Source organism: Micrasema longulum, unplaced genomic scaffold (assembly GCF_059751315.1).
Source record: "Micrasema longulum isolate JH-2025_06_02 unplaced genomic scaffold, ASM5975131v1 h1tg002826l, whole genome shotgun sequence".
NCBI lineage: Eukaryota > Metazoa > Arthropoda > Insecta > Trichoptera > Brachycentridae > Micrasema > Micrasema longulum.
The window spans coordinates 106,755-125,746 of record NW_028279950.1 but is presented as its reverse complement, the minus strand read 5'-3'; the positions used below and the strand labels follow the sequence as shown (position 1 = coordinate 125,746).

Below are 18,992 nucleotides of genomic sequence, written 5' to 3'. Positions count from 1 at the left end.
TTTTCAACGTGTTGTAAACAACTCACTATTAGAAAATTGGAATCAAATTGGGGTAGAGTGGGGTTCCCTCGGACCTTTGATCCGCGAGTCTGCAAAGCTAGCCACGTGACCACAACCCGATTCAAAATGTATTCAAAAGTGTTTTGACCAACAAAAACAACTTCTATTTGATTGATAGCGAAAACGTCTCTATAATTACCTGGGAGGAGGGGAGTGCAGGGGCGGAGTGTGCGGGGGCGAGTAGGTGGTGCGGCTGATGTCGCTGGCGTTGGTGAGGCGGCGCGGGGGCGCGGGCGGCGCGGCGCGCGGGGGCGGCGTGCTGGGGGACACGGGGGAGCACGAGCCGTTGCGCGCCGCGGGCGACGGCGCCTTCTCCCAGTCGCTGAGCGCCACGCCCTCGTAGGGCGGCGACACGCTGTCCAGGCTGGCCGAGCGCCGCCGCGTCTTGCGCTTCTTCTTCTTCTTTTCTTTGCGGCGCTTGCGGCGGTGGCGGTCTGCGGAGGGAGAGCGAGGAGTGAGCGGGGCCGGCGCGCCTCCCGGGGGGCGCGGCGCGGCGGGGCGGCCGGAGTCGCCCTCGCTGTGGATCTCCCCGGCCTCGGAGGCCGACAGATCCTCGCTGCTCACGTCCGAGTACTCCACCAGCCGCCCCCCCGCGCCGCCCGCGCTAGTACGAAGGTCCACAGTACCCGCGTCAGGCCGCGCGCGGTGCTTCTTGCGCGAGCGCTTGTGGTGGCGCGCGTGCTTGCGTTCCTTCCGCTCCATGGCGGCGATGGCCAGGGACACCACTTCTAGCAGGCCGAGCCTGTCGCCGCTTGCGCTCTCGACATCGCCCGAGCTTCCTGTAACACACCGAGCACCGCGTTAAATCTAGCCGATAGAGTCTAGACAATAGTAATTATCGAATAAAGTAAAATATAAACAAAAATAATAAATGACATTAAGCATAAACATTGTTGCTCACGACTCTTGGGCATGTGAAAGGATAGCGTAAGTTTGACAGAAAATGTTTCTCGTCGAATATTGCGAGAACTTTAGACCACTTCTCATTTATGATAAGGAAAAGAACATCCATTATACGCCCAAACCACTAACTTCGTCACTTCGCCTTGATGACAAGCGTAAAAGCGAACTGTAATTGAAAGGAACAAAAATAAAGACATGCAGTTAAAATAAAGTTAGTAAATATAAAAAGTTTGCAAAAAAATATGAGGGGAAGTAATATGCGGGATGACCAGGTAAGAAACATTAAATTGCTAAGCAGCGGGGAAATATGTAATTTGATAAGCATTTGTGCCTTGTAATGAATAAACAATAAACAAAGATCACTCACCTGATGATATCCCGTATATTAATCGTGAATCGTGGCGCCTATCGAATCAAATAATTTGCCAAGACCAATTTAACGGGTGCCCTATATTTAGACGGGCTATCTCATTTGTTACGGCCTCTAAAGCCCAAATTCTTATGTGATAGGATTTTCCAGAGCAAAAGGAAGCATTAGTCTTATTAAGTAGCATGGATGTGTCATATTTTATTTGATATATTCGGATTAAATTTGATCCTCTGGTCTAGAATAATCATTTGTGTCAGCCATTTGCTTTTTCATTTTCATAGACAGCAATTTTTCTCTATGATTTAGTATAGAGATGTGACTTTTCAATCGCTCTTACGACAATCGCTATTCGTTACAGTTAACTATACAAGTGGTTAAATGTAAATATTATTTTATATAATATCTACAATGCATCTTTATAAACACTGTTGTCTGAAACTTTTTTCTAGCAGTAAAATATGTTTCAAATAGAAAACAGGGTAATAATTTTCGATGAAATTACTTCACCTGGTACCCAAAACAAGCAAAAAAAATAATTGTTAGGATCATATTTAACTTTTTATTTGAAGTAATAAATATTTAGAAAAAGGGAACACCTCTGTTTGTAATAAAAAAAGTGGTACCTCTGAGTAGATGTTGTTTTTATAGTTATTTAGTTTTTTTTTATTATCTTGTTTTTGATAGTTGGATAAAAAAAAAAATAAATAACTGGCATCTAAGGAGCTAACTTTCAAAAAGATATTTATTAAAATTAGAAAAAAGGTTTGCATCAAATTTTATAGTACGCTGTCCTTGTATGTTTAATAGACCATTTTTAGCAAAATTGAGTTGTGAATGCCAATATATGTTTATTATCTTATTACGCGTTCATGTAGCTAAATATTTTTTTTTCGTTATTAAATAGTATTTTCAGCATTTTTGAGTGCCAATCTCCATACTTACGGATTTTACTTATTTGACTTTAAAAACGAAAAGAAATATGTCTTGTTAAGTTTGCAAAATGGTCTATTGAACATACAAAAACTAAGACAGCAAGTATATATCCAAGTCTGTGAAAAAAAAACAGGCTGTTCATTTGAATTGCGTTTTTTCGCATATAAAGTGTATTCTTAAGTTCATAAATTTAATCAAATAGTGCAGTCAAAAAAAAAATCCTCTTCAGTTTTCAAGCTCTATGTTTAAATGACTAATAACTTTTTGAATGTTTGCTTCTCAATTGATATTTATTACGTATAATATTTTTGTTGCATAAATGATATAAACATTTTTACAGACAGTGTATATATGTTTAAATAATTCTTTTTGATCGCTGTTTGTGCTCAAACCAACAGCGGTACGTGAAAACCAGCACAGACAGAACTTTCAGGTGAGGGGGTCGCCTTTCTTTCTCAAGTCAAACAACTGATGAACTTTTTTAACTCAAGCACTTTATTATAATAAAGAACAGTTTGTTAAAAATAAAGCGGTGAATCACTGTTAGAATCTCCAGATGGTATCTCGAATTTCTTCTTTGGGCGATCTCCGTTCGTCTCTTTCTTGCGGTTTCTTGTTCGGAACTGTCCGTCTCTCTCAGAAACCTAAGTTTAAATAATTACCCTCGATCCCTGGAGCCATTCCCCTTTTTACTACATTTGGGCGCGCCAATTTTCTAGGACACTCCCTTTTTTATGGTTTATTTTTATTCTTTACACATATTCCTAATTTAAGATATAATTACACAATACAGCAGGCTAATTATTGCTTATATTATCATAGACTTACATATCCTACAATTTTGTATAATGATTTACATAATAAAAAGTTGAAATAAATCCTACAAGTCAATGCTACTACCCAAGTTTATTTATCTAAAACATATGAATGTTACATTAAAATAAAATTACAATACATTATTCCTATTCAGGAAAGACAATGTCATCTTATCATTTACCGGGCCAAAGTATTTCCGTATTATTTTCGCGATTATTTCAAATTTACTAACTGTAAGAACACACATATTCAGCTTCAACGCAACGATTACATCCTTTTGTAAAGCGCTGTCTGTAATTGGTGCATTCTTAGCCAATGAGAAGTCATCTTATGTTTACGTAAATAGTAAAAACTAGCGTCGCCTTTGTCCACGGTATCGATCGTTTACGTAAATTGCATGTGCCAAAAAGAGCCGACTATATCTCCGGTTGCATCCCGCCTCTAGTTCATTTCAGCTCCGATCTTGTCGCCGATAACACGTGTTCAGGATCCCGGTCAAATTTCACAAAATTTATGAGACTCCCTTGGTCCATAATACAACTGCATAAAAAAACATTTGTTAGCGAAACAACGTAACCTACTACAATATGTTCAATGAATTTATTTACTAGGTTTCTTAAAAAAATCTATCCTACTCTATTCGTATTACGTAAAACTAATTTTGGAACTAACAATCGCTTTGAAAAGTTTTTTTTTTAAAGGAATAACCCACTAAACCTCTATTTTGAGGCGTGTCAGCAGGTGGAATAGAGGGAATATGGAAGGAGGTCATGAAAAATACACCACAACACCCAGACCAATAAAAAAGAAAAAAATCTTTCTTGGATTTTTTTCTTGCAACTGGCGGTAATCGAACCCGCGACGCCAGTTTCACAGATAGCCGTCTAACCAACTGCGCCACGGCGCCTGTCAATATACAATGCTTACATATATTGCTTACATACATTGATTGGGAATAATCACAATACGAGAATATTTAAATTGTGATTTACTTGGTAATTCTATCAAGCACTTGTTTTGAAAACAGGATAAGTAAAAATAAAAAAAACACCGTAGCATGATACTATTTTCAAAATAAAGCAGCTTTAACAAAATTCCTTGAAAGGTATTTTTTGTAATATTAAAAAAAAAACATTAAAATGTCGATTTGGTTTGGTCTCGTATCTCAGCTGTTCATTTCCGCTTTTATAATCTGTATGTGCATCCGTGGTGCATCCGAGTTGAATGACAGATGACAATATATCTGTAGTCTGTGATGGCAATGATAAAATTTACTACATACAAGAGTATATTTTTTTAGTGTTTTGAACGTAAAGTAAAAATTCATATAAAATTCGGCTGCTAAATTTAAATAAACTTTAATTTCTCACTTACACGATATTATAATCAATTTATAAAATTATTTACTGCGAAATTGTCTATAGTTATTATATCAACCAATCAAAATCGATCTTTTTAATCGCGGTATTTAAAAAAAAAGGATTTTTATTTTTTATAGACATAAATTAATATTCTATTGTTAATGATAATATTTTAAACATCTTTTGTAAAGGTTGTCTGAATCCTTTCTTAATTTTTATCTGGCAGTTTATTGTATAATTTCAGTACCCGGTTTATTAGTCTCAACTGTGCTCGTCTCGTTTTAGAATGTTGTATATATATTGTTCTAATATTCTCGTATTGTGTTCATGTTTATTATAATTTTTTTCAAGTTTTAGTTCTACGATTACATCAGTGGCTAATTTATGAACATATTTTAAGAATTCTAGTTGAAAGAGTTAGGTTATATTTAATTGTTTAGTTACTTTAAAAAGTTCTTGTTGCTGTTCAATAAAGGAGGTCATAATATATTAACTTTAATATTTTATTTTGCTGTCTTTGTAGCCTGTTTATGTCATTTTTATTTCCTGTTCCCCATAGTACCTAGTTGCATATAACATATTTTAGTTTTTACACAGGCTTCATGCATTTGAATTTTTTTAATTTTTGGAACAAAGTTTTTTATTTCGAAAGACTCGATAATGTTGCCGTATTACAAGTTAAATTATTGATATGAAATAAACATCGATCGAAGCAAAGGTGCAATATGGACTATTAATTACCAAAGCAGAAAACGGATAAAGAAAATTATACGATGTTTTTGTTTACGAAAAACAGGTTTGACTAAAATTCATTAGATCATTGTTTACCAACCAGGAAATAGATTTCTCTTTTTTACATCTACGAATAAAAGCAACCCCAAAAAAATGCAAAATGAAAACTTATGTGAGGTGCCTACATTAATGGTCAAGTAAAGGGGTCAATGCTTTGTCATCATTCCCTTTCCACACCTAATGGTGCATAGGGCACTGCGCATTGGTGCACCAATCGCAGCGTATCTTGATCATTTTTGTTTCATGAAAATAAGATGATCAGTCTTACGCTTCAGGTGCCAGTCCTGGGAATATGAAATATTCTAGTGTGAAAACACCCTTTTAAAATAAATATTTCGTATCAGTCATGTTGGGAATCGAACCCGAGATCCCTTGCACGGTAGGCAAACGCGCTGACCATTACACTACGAGGCCGACGAATGCTTTGTACAATCAATCTGTGTAACATGTCCCCTTTATTCACAACTCACACTCTAGGCCCAGGATTTTAAAGAATCAGGCATTAAGTGATGGACGAGTGCTGTTGCCTTTTTATTTATTTTCACACCTTGGTGCTCTTTTAATTAATCAGATTTTATATTTACATTATTTATCAATTTTACAATTTTCATGATTTTTTCTTGACTTTTTAGAATGACCTGTAAATTATAATAACACAGTAATCAATTATGTTCACATCAAGCAAAAATAGCAACCTAAAACATTGGACAAAAACGAATTAATAATAAACTTAATATCCATCGTTTTTGGATGATCCTGTGTAAGTTGGATTCGTTCCGATATCGGCTACCATACATATCAGCTACCATTGCAGGAGCCGATCCAGGGTAACCTGTGTAAACGCACAACTTGTAGAAATAATATGTGTTTATGTATTAGTAAATCGCATTTGGCACATCCCATGTAATTTTTGTAGTGTGCAGTGCCGGCAACCATGTTTAGTTTAATTTTTAGCCAGTCGTCTTTGTTTATGTTATTTAGGTGTCAAAACAAAACTCACAGTTTACCCTGAAGATGGCTCCTGCAATGGTAGCTGAAGTCGGAACGAATCCAACTTACAGGGGATCACCCAAAAAAGATACTTAATTAGTTTAATTTAATTAGAATTACACTACCCATCGGGCAAGTTAAATTATGTACAAACACGACATGGCATTTATATTTCAAATATTTTAGATGATTACAAAAATAATAGGTAAAAACATAAATTAACTCTCATCTCACTAAATTATTTACGTCACATCCACATTAATCGATTGCCTACAAAAATCTGGGTTTTTGAAGAACCGGGCTATTAAGTTGGAGGCAAGCATTCATCTGTCCTCAGGTCCAATTAGTGGCTTCTTGCAGCTTTGTGACAGAGCGAGAGCGTCACACTCGCACACTTAGGATGTGATGATAGGTGTTAGCTTAGGAAATATTTTGGAAAGGTTTTCTCCCAATAATGTATTATGATTGGTCTTTTTTTGTTCCTGTAAAAGTTATGATTGATAAGCTTTTTTGGTTCCAGGTTTATTAAATGCTATCCGTTGTGCTATTAGCAACTAGATTAGTATTTTTTAAAGTGCTTCTTCAATTAGCAATACTTAACGAGTAATGAAAATTGTTGTTCTACTGCTGTAAAATAAGATAATAATAAAACACAAAAATCCCATCAGTGACACATTTATTATATAAAACATATATAAATACAAAATGTAGGTAACAAATATGGTGACTAGTATCAATTTTTCGTGTGGAAAAACAAAGAACAGTCTGTCAAAAAGAGTAAAAACTGGTAAAAATCAGCACTAAATCTGATTTTTATGCTGGAAACACTGAAATGTGAGTGCTTTATTTCGTGGTTGGTCATGACAAGATCACAATGTTCTATTTCAGTAGTGCTGTTTTTAAATTGTGTCACCATAAGAATACCAGCACCCTCAATCGATTTTAACTCTTTTTCGGCAGACGACTGTACCTAGGATTTCATTATACATACAAACAATAATACAGAAGGAACATAATATAATTATAAAATTAAGATGTTAAAAAGGCATTAATTATAGTATGGAAATTATACAATAATCGGTAGGTTTTTTGGTTTTTTCTACAGGAAACAATATTATTTTTAAAAAATAACTCAAACTTATAATATTATTACAAAAAAATTGAATTTATAATTTTATTACAATCCTCAGGTGGAATCCCACTGTAAAACTCTCAATACTTGAGGCTTAAATACATAATTTTGTTTGATAAACCTTATTTTATAATAAGAGGTAAAAGCATAGATAAAACATTTTTATTTGAAAAAGTAAAGAAAATTCTCAGTGAAACATACAAATGTTTTTGATCATTCTGAAAAAAGTTAAAATCAACATTATAAATGTTGATTTATTCTGCATAAAAAATCTTGGTATGTTTAAGAGCATCGTTAAAATTAAAATATTTTGCAATATAATCGATTTACGTATAAAGCTCAATGTAACGAAATGTTAAACTGAATTTTGATTTTAATGGAAACACGACATATTTGGAATATTTGCTCATTATATAAAAAAAAAAACGCAGGGTACACATTTCCGCAATATTAAAAAAAATATTTTATAGTAATTTTAGAGTAAAATGGTTTCACTTAAGCATTCATAAATATATAATTCATACTGTGAACTCTATTGATGATGAATGTAAATATATATACCATACTCTTTCGGTAATCTACCGTTCGATGACCTAAAAACTACTATAATCTGCTGTTATTTTTAGTAATTCAAAACACAAAACGAAGGCTCTATAATTCACCGGTATTTGAATGTCAAATTCAGTAGTCTGCCTAATATTAATAGACTCGACTGAGTTCCTTTAGAACGGGGTTTTCCAAACTATGTTCCGCAGAACACCAGTGTTCCACAGAGCCTGAATAGGTTATCGGCGAAAAATTGAGCTAATCTGCTATTTATCAAATCTTCTAAGACCAACTTTCGTTTTTATGCCCCAATGTCCAGAATGTGTAGATTAGTCAATTCGTCACACAACTTTCTTTGGGATAGGTCTTCCGGCTTTTCGTAGATCTCTTCGCCACTAAAACAGTGTGGGATGAAGATGGATTGTCATGGTGTTTATGAATATATTGTATACCATTAGTTCATTGCCCTTGTTTGTCTTTGCTACGTGATTGGTGTTGTTTTTGTTCAGTTTCTTGTACATATGTTTCTTCATTTAACTGTTGTAATCGGCTTAGGCCGTATATATAATAAATAATACGCCATTTTTATTAATCGGACACTGGCATGCTTTTTAGGGTGGCGGATTACCGAGAGAGTACTGTACAAATAATTGAAATGTATAATATAGTGTTTTAACACAAGTTAGTTTAACAAGGATATATAAAAAAAATTGCGTTACACAGACTAGACAATATTGAAATATATTAAAACAGGTAAAAACAAAATAAAATCCCTGTCCAGGGGAATAAAGTATACAGTTTTGTGTGTGAAATAGAACCAGAATCCTGAATGAAAAAAATGTGAAAAAGGAAATTGAGTGGAGATTAGTCCACTTTGTAGTATAGCGGCTAGCGCATTTGCTTACCATACTCAAGGTCCCAGATTCGATTTCTGGCAAGGGCGACACAAAATATTGGTTTAAAAGGTGGTTTTACTCCACAATCTTTCATTGCATTAGGGAGTACAACAGAATGTTTACAGAGTTATCTTCGACTGTCTATAAAGTAAAATCAATTGTTTGTACAAAATTTTGAGTTGTACAACTTTTCTCAAAATAACAGGTTCTATTTAGTCACAAAAACACGATGACTCTTTATTTCAAGCTTTAAAAGTAATATCTTTGAAAGGTATTAATTGTATTCTCATTTTGAATCGTGTCGCGCGGTTTTTATCTGTTTTCTCAAATTGGACAAAATCGAGATACGTTTTTGTGTTACTAAGGGGACGAATGGTAACCTGTAATTGATCATGTTTACAAAAAAAAAATGCATGCATACTCTGTTCATACAGAAAACTCAATTTTACTTTGTAGATAAAATTGAAGATAACCGAACTTCCCATTGTAATACAGGCCCTGGACTGAAGTGTAAGACTGATCTCTTTACCTTCTTGAACAGATTAGTTGTATTTTGTTTACCGATGCAGTGCAAGGTAATGGTAATGACGAACGTTTTGATTTTTATTGTAATCCCAGAGTCTGTATCTTTTTTATAATCAACAACTCGAAATTACATAAACATCATCATAACCGTGTCCACATCAGCACCCAATGGTGCGTAAGGCACTGCATTGGCATTGCAAGCAATTGCAGCGTATCTAGAGCATTTTTATTACATGGGAGGTAAGATGTCTAGACTTACCCTTCCAGGAACATTGAAATATATAAAAAAAACTCCAATAAAAAATGTTATCTAGTAAAATAAAAAAAGTAAAGCAATTGTTTATTTACTTTCAATAACATTGCAGGTTTGACTCGCAAACTAAAATTTAATAAGGAAGTTTAATACCCGTATGCAGAGACAAAACTTAAGGTGAGGAAAGTACATTCTAATTTCAAATGCAGAGAATAACCCGAAGGTGAAGACAATAGAATGTACTTTCCTCGCCTTAAGGTTTGTCTCTGCATACGGGTATTAGAGTTTGTTATTATTGCTGTAATGTTGAACTTTTTTTTAAAAGTTCAAGTTTTGTTGACTAATTAATATTTTTTAAATCCACGCTTTCATTTTTACTTGAGACATTACTTATTACGGCAAATTAATTTATGAATACATAGGTTGTCATACTTATATAAATAAAAATGGGTGTATTAAACTTCCTCATTACAGTCAATCGTCCTTGTTATAAAATTATATTTTCAAAAGTTTTATATTAAAATTATATTTAGTTTATATGAATCTTTGTTATATTCTACAATTATTATAGAATATAAATCATTGAATAAATATTTTATTATGATGTGTTTGGGAAGCAAATACTGTAAAAAATATATCAATCTATCATTAAAATATTTGTATGTTAAAACTTAGATTCAAACATTTGGAAGTCATGAAAAACATATTGTATATTTTTTTATGGCACACGTAGACGAAAAAAAAGTAAAATCACATTAGAAAATTATGAATTTGGCGGAAATAAATCTGCAATTTTGAATTATTAATCTACCAAGGAAAATCAGACAATTTTTTAAATCTTTTTTTTTCAACAACATATGAGGATAACATTGTATTATGTATATTAAAACCTTAGAGTATATACATCTTAGACTCCTTATTATTCCGAAACTTGTAAGCATTTTTGAAAAAGGGGGGTGGTTATGTGTCTAGTGTAGATGTAACTTTCATAGCTCAATGATGATTTTTGTGAACCTTTATGAAAATGGGATTCTCAACCGGTTCTTCACGTGGAATATCTTCTCGTTAGATTCTGAAGATGGAATTGGACCTTCAGAGCTGTGTTGGTAGGCAGAGAAGTAACAACCGGTGATATAGTTCTCTCTATGGTATCGGGATGTCAAATGGCATTATGTCTTCCTTTTCTATCTGACCATTGGGTTAGGTTTACGGTGACTAATCTTTATCACCGGCACCACACTACTGAGGTAGTGAAAATAAGCTGTTTCTATCTTTGAAGTGGTATTATTTATTTATTAGTTTGGAAAATGTATATTGTCCACACATATAACAGAAACTGTGTGGTTTTACTGTACCTAGTACTTCTTTTCAACATTTTGTATGCATTCGGAAAAAGGTACTAAACTGATGTACTTTTATAAAACTCACAGCCAACCAAGCGACACCATCATAATATTAAATTTATTATGGCTACCAGATGCGGTGTGTTGCAATTAGAAATAGTATATTTTGGAAAAATAATACAATGAAATAATTAAATTTTTCCCGAAATTGTGTCTACAAGCTCATGCTCGAAAATTTGACATGATGGATTTTTTGGTAGACGCATTTGAGCAATACGCCACAAAATCTATTTAGATCGGCGATGTTCACCAGAATTACAATTACAAAAAAGGAAAATTTTGTTGGCCACCGTAATTACAGTAAAAAGTATATTGCTCTACATTATAAATAACAAGTAAGTACGTTAATTAATTTTAAATTGTGCATTGGAATCTCTCAGGGAAAAAATAAATATACAATTATAATAAACAGTAAATTTACTGATTTTGGAAGATAATAAATTTGTTGAAGTGTTGTCTCACTCTGACGGCAGGTTGTACCGCTGATTTCGTCATAAAGTGAAACCTGACATCTAAATATTGAGCTGTGTAGTTCTCTAGCGGCGAGTGGTCTAACACATGAGAAATTAATGTATAAAAACAATCTACAGTCAAGAATATTAGAGGAGAGAAGTGTTGAGGATAGAGTAGTATGTAAAACAGATATCAAAATACATTTCGCCTATCAATAGCGAATTTAGTTCTTGAATACATGGTGGGTATGGCATCAACTTTTACGAGTACAAATATTATTTTTGTTAAAATCTATAGATAAAAAGTGATTGTATCAGACTCAACTGTTATTTCCTGGGGACCAATTGTTCCACCCAATCGCATGGATACATTTCTTTCGCCTTATTCATATTTTGGGAGTCTACAAAGAAATAATCCTAATCTATACGCTCAAAACACTCAAATTATAGAAAAATTAAATTTATGTTTTAGCGCAGCCCTGGCGGTCTCAATAATAGTCGTGGATTAAACGTATAATCATAAAAAAAAGCGCAGGTGTCATGTCATCTCTTTTAGTCGCATGAAATCAACAAAAATTCACATTATTTCAAGAAAAAAAAGAGAGATATAATTATTTCTAGACGACGGCTAACTGGATAAAAGCTCTTCGGGTTTGCATTTCTCGAACATTTGTAAAAATATTTTTATTTAAATGACAAACTCATTAGAAAGGGCATTTGCATCATACAAAAATAAATTTTATGGTACTAATTATTCAAATGACAGTAAATGTTTATGGTAAATTTTATGTTTAAAACTATGAAAAAAAAAACAAACCTTTGTAAAATGTATAAAATTTGATAAATATCTGTAAAAAGTGAGGTGTTTTCTTCCTTTTCCAGTTCTATTAGAACATCCTTTCATTGCGTAAGTCGGCACGATGATTTTCGGTGTTATTTGCACTAAGCACGTAAAATAATTATCAAAATAAAGACATAACGTATGATAGTTGGAAGCAATATTGACCACATGAGCATCACGCGGAAGATAAAATCGGCTAGAAAAAAATGAAGGACATAACCACAGATTTTTTGTCTTCCATTCTTTATTCGGAACATATTGTAAAAAATTGAATCGGCTACAGGCACCATGCATTGGACTGGGTGTTGTTATTCCTCTATAGATGTATATACTCTAAGATTAAAACATTTAAAATAAATTATAACCAGAAATGGTAATCAGAATCAGACCAGCTTCATAATTCTATTTGAATTAAAAATATTTCAAATTAATTAATATCAAACTGTAACTTAAGAGTTAAATCTGGGATAATACTTTTGTCTTTTTCAAAACATTTAAAATAAAGAATGGTTGGAAATTACAGTATTTTGCAGACGATAAGACGCATCCTAATTTTTAGTTGAATTTTCAGCGGCCTTATTCTATAACTAATTTGTTTCGTTAATTCATTTGAACGAGAGTGAAATACAATTTTGATTGCGTTAGAGTGAGATGAATATATGACGAACTAACAAATTTACAAAACAAAATTGTGACAGAATAAGCCTGCAGAGTAAAAAGTGCATCTTATGTTTCGAAAATACGGTAATTTAAGATCTAATAAATTAATGTTTTATTGTAAATATAATTCTAAAGTAAATAAATAATGATGTTGACAGTAAACAGGCTAAGTTATTGTTGCGCCATTATAGCCAAAATTGCGTTATATATGCCACATATGCATCGTATGAGTCGACATCCGGATATCAAAAGAAAATTTTGGTATTAATTTAAAAAATCCTGTTGTACGACGTTTACAAAATCAACAGATTTGTAGGATTTAATGCTAGTGGAAGATGCAGGGACCTCCGACCCCAGTCGGAAGTGACAGGAGAAAATGACATTGTGTCCGCTAGCCCAAAGCAACAGTGAGATACCTCTGAAGAACATTTCTGAGATAATCGGACTTTGAGGTGTGCAAAGGGTCTGACTAAATTAAATTATTTGAAGTAGATTATGAATACTATATTTTCACACAGGTTAGCTACCTAATTTCAATATTTTATTATTTGAAAACGTGCGTGGGAAAAAGGGCTAAAGTCAAAAAAGTCAATTTTTCAGGAGAGCCAATCTTAAACCAGCCAATGACAGGTCATAAGCTCTGTAAATGCCTAGACTTCCATATCCCCTTCTCAAAAATTTTCCCTCTCTGTTGAAATAAATTTAAAGTTTGGAGTGTCTAAAAATCAAGAAAACAGCTGCCAAATCATAAGGATTCAACTGTTTTGAGTATTTTTTTTTTCACATACTTAGAAAATTATTCTCGACATTTTGTGATTTTTAAATTTTGCATTGATTTAATTTTTTACATCTTTTGGATCACAAAATCGAAACATTTTCTGAAAAAAGCATTACTAAAGACTTTTTGACCTGCAATGCAACGATTGATTAGTATCTATAACCTATGACAAATACACCGAAAAATGCGCAAAAAAATAGCTTCTTAACTCTATACTTAAGTCATTTTGTCAATTTTATGAGTTAAGCCCCTTTTCCCGCGCATGAAAGATATCTGCATGTGTATCTCAAAATTGGAAATTTCGGATTTATCTCACTGTCGCTCTGGGCTAGCGACATGTTAAATAATATAATACAGAATCGGTAATGGAGCGAGTGAGTGGCAGCAAGAACTGCGCATCGCAGAATTACTGTCCAAACTGAACTGATCTACTTAACTACTCGTGGAATTGAGGTCATCTTCTATTCCCCTTGCCATCAGCAATCTGACATCCGCGCTAGGTAATCAGTATTTTGGATGTTTTGTTCTGTTTACATGCGGGTAATGCACGATTCACCTTCTGCACTGTCTTTAAGACGAGAGTAGATCTGATGACATTAAGCATTGGTTTCCAGGTGAGTCCCACAGATTCAAAGTTAGACCCTTTTTTCAAATTGTCGTTTAAGTTTATATTAAAACCAATTTTTGGTATATTGTTTTGAAATTTCAAATTTCAAAAAATCTTTAGTCGACTCTCCCGCAAAATTCGCTTCATGGCGCCGTCAGTCATTTATCCTTTTTACAGTCGATGTTGAATTAATGGTGTCTAGGTGACCGAGATTGCTTAGTGAATAGTCAAAGTGGCTTTCCCCGCAAATTTAGAGTAGGTACACAATAATAACAGTAAATACATATATATTAAATTGCAAACAAGATTTTCACTAACTAGAAATGTAATTGAGTGGGAAAAATACATAATTTATACATTAAAGTATGCAATGTAGCGGTTCTTTCTTACATCTTATGTTTATCTTTGATTGGAGCGCAATATTTTAATACCAGAGATTTGTTTACAAAATAATTTATATTTTAACAGAAAAATACTGGAAACTTCTGTTCTAATTAATAATAACGGTAACGTTCACTAGAATGTATAATGACGGTAAAAAATTAGAAAATACAAATAATCACACACTTAAATTAATTACTCGACTAATTACAGTATAAATTAAAATTAACATAAACCGCACATAATTGTTTTAACTACAGGAATATTGTAACTACGTATAAGTGTGCAAGCACTACAATTAATTGTAGTGCATACAGTAAATAAATATAATAAGCAGTCACACTGTTTTGCTTGAATCTGGCACGGATAAAATATGGAGTAAAAAATGCTTCTTATTGGTTAAAAATATAGGATTAATATTTAAATACTTAATTAAGTCCATGACTAATTTTTCCCCAAAAGTATCATTTTTAAGTATAAACATAGATAACTAGTATCTACTATGTAAATAAATTACGTAGGTAACACATATTGAGGAAACTTTATTTGCAGACACTCGACTACAACTTGAATTTCATTAGTTCATTTTTAAATTTATAATTTATATTTCTGTCTGCCGTTATCACTCCCTGAAACCCACCAAATTAAATCATGCTGCTTCCTGAATTTATAAAATAATTATTATTTTAAGTGGATAAATGATTTCTAGAAATAAAAGTATTGCAAAAAAAAAACATATTTTCAATAATTCGAGTGATTCTATTTTTCAGGCGCTGTATTATGCTGAGAAAGAAAAATGTTGGGAAGATAAACAAAGGGTCTTTTTAAATGAATAAACTAATTACAATGGTATTATTATTTCCATGCGATGTCAGATAAATTTCTTCAATGGTTTAAAATATGCATATGTTGAATTATCTGAAAACGTGACGTTTCACAGCCTATGGGACAAACAGCACACGTTATGTTACACGTGCCAAAGTTCCAACACTTTCACAACGTTTGTTGGAAGCGCACCCGACAGGGATGACACCAAAGTACACGCAAGCCGTTTTGTATGTGAAATCTAGTTTTATATGCATTGATAGTTACATAATTGGAATTGTAAAAATCTGTTCCAAACATTTAATACATTTTAAATGTTAATTCTGATTAGTGAAAATACCCTATTGGCTCTGATAAAAAATTGCAGATAATCCCATAAAATGCATTAAAATACAAATTGCAACCACTGAGGTATTACTGAATAGAGATAATGCTTCATAGAACGATAGGTTCAAATTATGTTCTGTGTATGTCATACTGCATCAACATTGCCATGCAAAACGCACAGAAGAGTAAAAAAGACTAACTGTCTTACCAGTTTACCGTGAATTCAAAGCTGTATGTCGCGCCCTTTTAGGTCGCTTCATATTTACTAACCACTGTGCATAAAACAATATTTCCCCCCAAATACAAGATAAATTCCGGAACCTCGGTTGAATGGAACACAAGATGGGGTGCTTAGTGCCGCATCCAGTTTATACATGTCGAAGGTTGCAACTTCGGTTGCGTTTGTAAATTTGAGTTATTTTTATTATATTGAAACTAATATACTGAAATAACTTAACTGTGTGTTTGGCATTTTGTAAGTACATTGTCATACTTAAAAGTAAATAAATATATATATATTTTTTTTACAACTGCCCTATGAAGATCCAAAATTGTTCACATAAAGAAATACATAAGTGATTTTTAAATTCCTAAAACATTCTTAGGGCAAAGTCATCGTTCTAATTGCCTTCTTTGTATTGTATTTAAAACATAATAAAAACAGCCACGAAAAAAAATTGGAATAGTAATCGACTATGTTTAAACCATTTCATTTCATTTAACCATAACCATTTTATACAAAAATGCATAACTCGATAAAACCTTCACATAGTGACTCACAAAACATTAGAAAGTAAAAGAGACTCAGTGAATAATGCTCACTGACGGATTGGAATATATTTACAATAGTATTATAGCTCTTGCTTTTAGTAAACTACAGTCAACTCGGTGCGGTGACGTAACTCTAATAATCTATGTTATATTAGAGCCGTGAGAAGCTGAATGGTGTACAGTTTTGCCGTTGAATTCGAATATCTCCCACCTCTTAACGTTTGCTAAGAGAATTTAGAATTCACGCAAAAACTCCAAGAGGGAGAATGTTTATTGTATTTATTTTATTATAATAATCTAAATTACTTAGGAGGGACTGACTACCCAAATGATAAAAATTAATTAATTGTTATTGAGTTTTAAATTATTATGCATGTGTATTATCTTGTTTTAGAACACCGATAACATTGTAATTGCCAATATATGAATTTAAGTCAATTTGTTTTGGAACACAGCCCGTTCATTTGTTTTTTTTTTGACATTTTTTTATCAATATTATAATCGATAATTCTTGGGCTAATCTGTTCTACAGTACGATTATTTAAGCACAGTCGCTCGACGGTTCTGCTTGGTGATGTGCTGCATAAGTAACATGTATATACATACGCAGATTATGGCATATTCAAAATATGTTTATAACGAAATAAAACAGGGATTTAAATGTAAATTTATTAAATGATAGATTAAAAAAAATCAATCATGGGTTTCAATAAAAATGTTCACTAACGACACTACTACCATGAAGTTTAAAATTAATTTGTTCTGAATTGGAATTTAATAAATAATATACGTACTTCACAGTCATCTAAAAGTCGTTTGATCGTTCTTAGAAAAAGGTACTGTAGTTTGTTTGATTTTACGAAACATGCCTTGAATAAAAATGTGCAAGCGGCATTATATTATGCATGTAATATAAAACAAAGAAATTGTAAATGCAAACTGAATAAAACACAGATAAATTATGTCTATTAAAAACAAATAAATGTACACAGGCATAAAAGCCACTCATGGCAACGTCAATTCCAAGCCAGTTGGTTATATACAAATACAAATTGTATCGTAAACTCTCTTTAACAGTTGGGACTACAAATACGGGAGGAAGTAGATATGAGAATCCAGTTGAATACAAGTACACCACCAGTGCTCAGTTCGATAGAATACTTTGGATAAATATTACATTAACGCGAAAATAGAGGCAATTCACGGGGTACAACATTTTTCGGCATTCGTGCCATTCATTTAGTCAACATTGCAGCTAAGAAGTCTTAAAATTTCTCTATTATTTTACAATATAAATCTTTTAACATATGAAGATTTCTATGAAACGCATTCGTCTCGGATAATGGTCACATAAATACAGTACAGTACTTTGCTGGAGAAGGAATCTGCCATATTAAAAAAAAAAACGACAAATTCACGTGTACATGAATCGTTTTGATATTTTTTGTTCCTTTCTACTTTAACAGGCTTCTCCGAGAGATCCTGTCACACCTGACATTTACTTTGCGATTACTTTTAAACATTTACATTTAAAAATGGTCTCTACATGGCTGAGAAACTTAAATCTATTTAAACCAGTTAAACTTACTTACACCGAAAAAAGATTGTTCGTTTTAACAGAAATTTGTGAAGAAATCCAACAAAAAGCATTTTCTTAAACGAGTTGAAATACAACAGTCGAGTTATTTTCACTACAGAAAAATTTAAGTAATACATAATTCTCAATCGCGTCATATTTGTTTATAAACAGATACTTAAGGGCAAAGTTTTAATCTATGTAAATATTGGACACATTTATCAACATTCAGATTTATAAACTAAACAGTTTCAACCGATGATTTCATTAGAAAAATGGCATCAAGTATAATTTAAAATATTTCATTACCATAAATATATTATAATACATCTTTAGAGAATATGTATAGAGAATAAGACCATGTAGGTACGACTCACAGAGGTTCGTTTTGTGCCATTACTTATGTAGAGGATGGTTATGTTTGTCAGAGGAATATCAAACCATAGAGTTTGGTGGAAAGTAGAAAGTACTTTGGACCGGTACAGACTCTAATTAACCCGAGCACACTTCCGAGTGTTCATCCCATGCGGACACCTAAAAAAATAATATAATTGCTTTTAAATAAAACAAATAAAAAACAACTTTCTTTTAAATGACTTGATTTTTTATTTTATACTGACCGGTTTCAAAGCTGCACAAGCTTCTTTATCAAGGTAATATACCATATTTATCAGTTAATTATACCTTGATGAAGAAGCTTGTGTAGATTTGAAACCGATCGGTAGAAAAAAAAAATTGGTTAAAAACAAAGTTGTTTTTTTTATAATAATGAATAATCACAAAGTTAATGCTTC

At 32.8% G+C, this 18,992-nt stretch overlaps 3 protein-coding genes and 1 long non-coding RNA gene across 6 annotated transcripts in view; 2 read left to right on the top strand and 2 right to left on the bottom strand.

Moving 5' to 3' along the window:
• Cdk12 (Cyclin-dependent kinase 12) overlaps window positions 1-1,619 on the bottom strand; it is a 28,234-nt gene extending 26,615 nt beyond the window's left edge. For 2 of the 3 annotated variants that reach the window (XM_088241292.1, XM_088241291.1), the window contains exons 1-2: window positions 962-1,096; window positions 200-839 (exon numbers count right to left, since the gene is read on the bottom strand). In XM_088241292.1, coding sequence (XP_088097418.1) covers window positions 200-839; window positions 962-974 — 653 coding nt within the window. In that variant the 5' untranslated portion in view covers window positions 975-1,096. Of the gene's footprint in view, window positions 1-199; window positions 840-961; window positions 1,097-1,330 lie in introns of those variants that run through there. The other variant, XM_088241293.1, reaches the window with a different exon arrangement.
• The window catches only part of LOC148271517 (GATOR1 complex protein NPRL2-like), a 174,142-nt gene that overhangs the window by 63,267 nt on the left and 91,883 nt on the right, over window positions 1-18,992 (top strand). The window lies entirely within an intron of this gene.
• On the top strand, window positions 1,101-18,546 carry LOC148271519 (uncharacterized). The gene is made up of 2 exons (XR_015825077.1): window positions 1,101-1,235; window positions 11,905-18,546. It is a non-coding gene; the product is annotated as an uncharacterized LOC148271519 (long non-coding RNA).
• The window catches only part of LOC148271518 (uncharacterized), a 17,588-nt gene continuing 15,729 nt past the window's right edge, over window positions 17,134-18,992 (bottom strand). Inside the window, exon 8 of the mRNA XM_088241296.1 lies at window positions 17,134-18,732. Within this exon, the coding sequence (XP_088097422.1) occupies window positions 18,691-18,732 (42 nt within the window). The 3' untranslated portion in view covers window positions 17,134-18,690. The remainder of the gene's footprint in view (window positions 18,733-18,992) is intronic.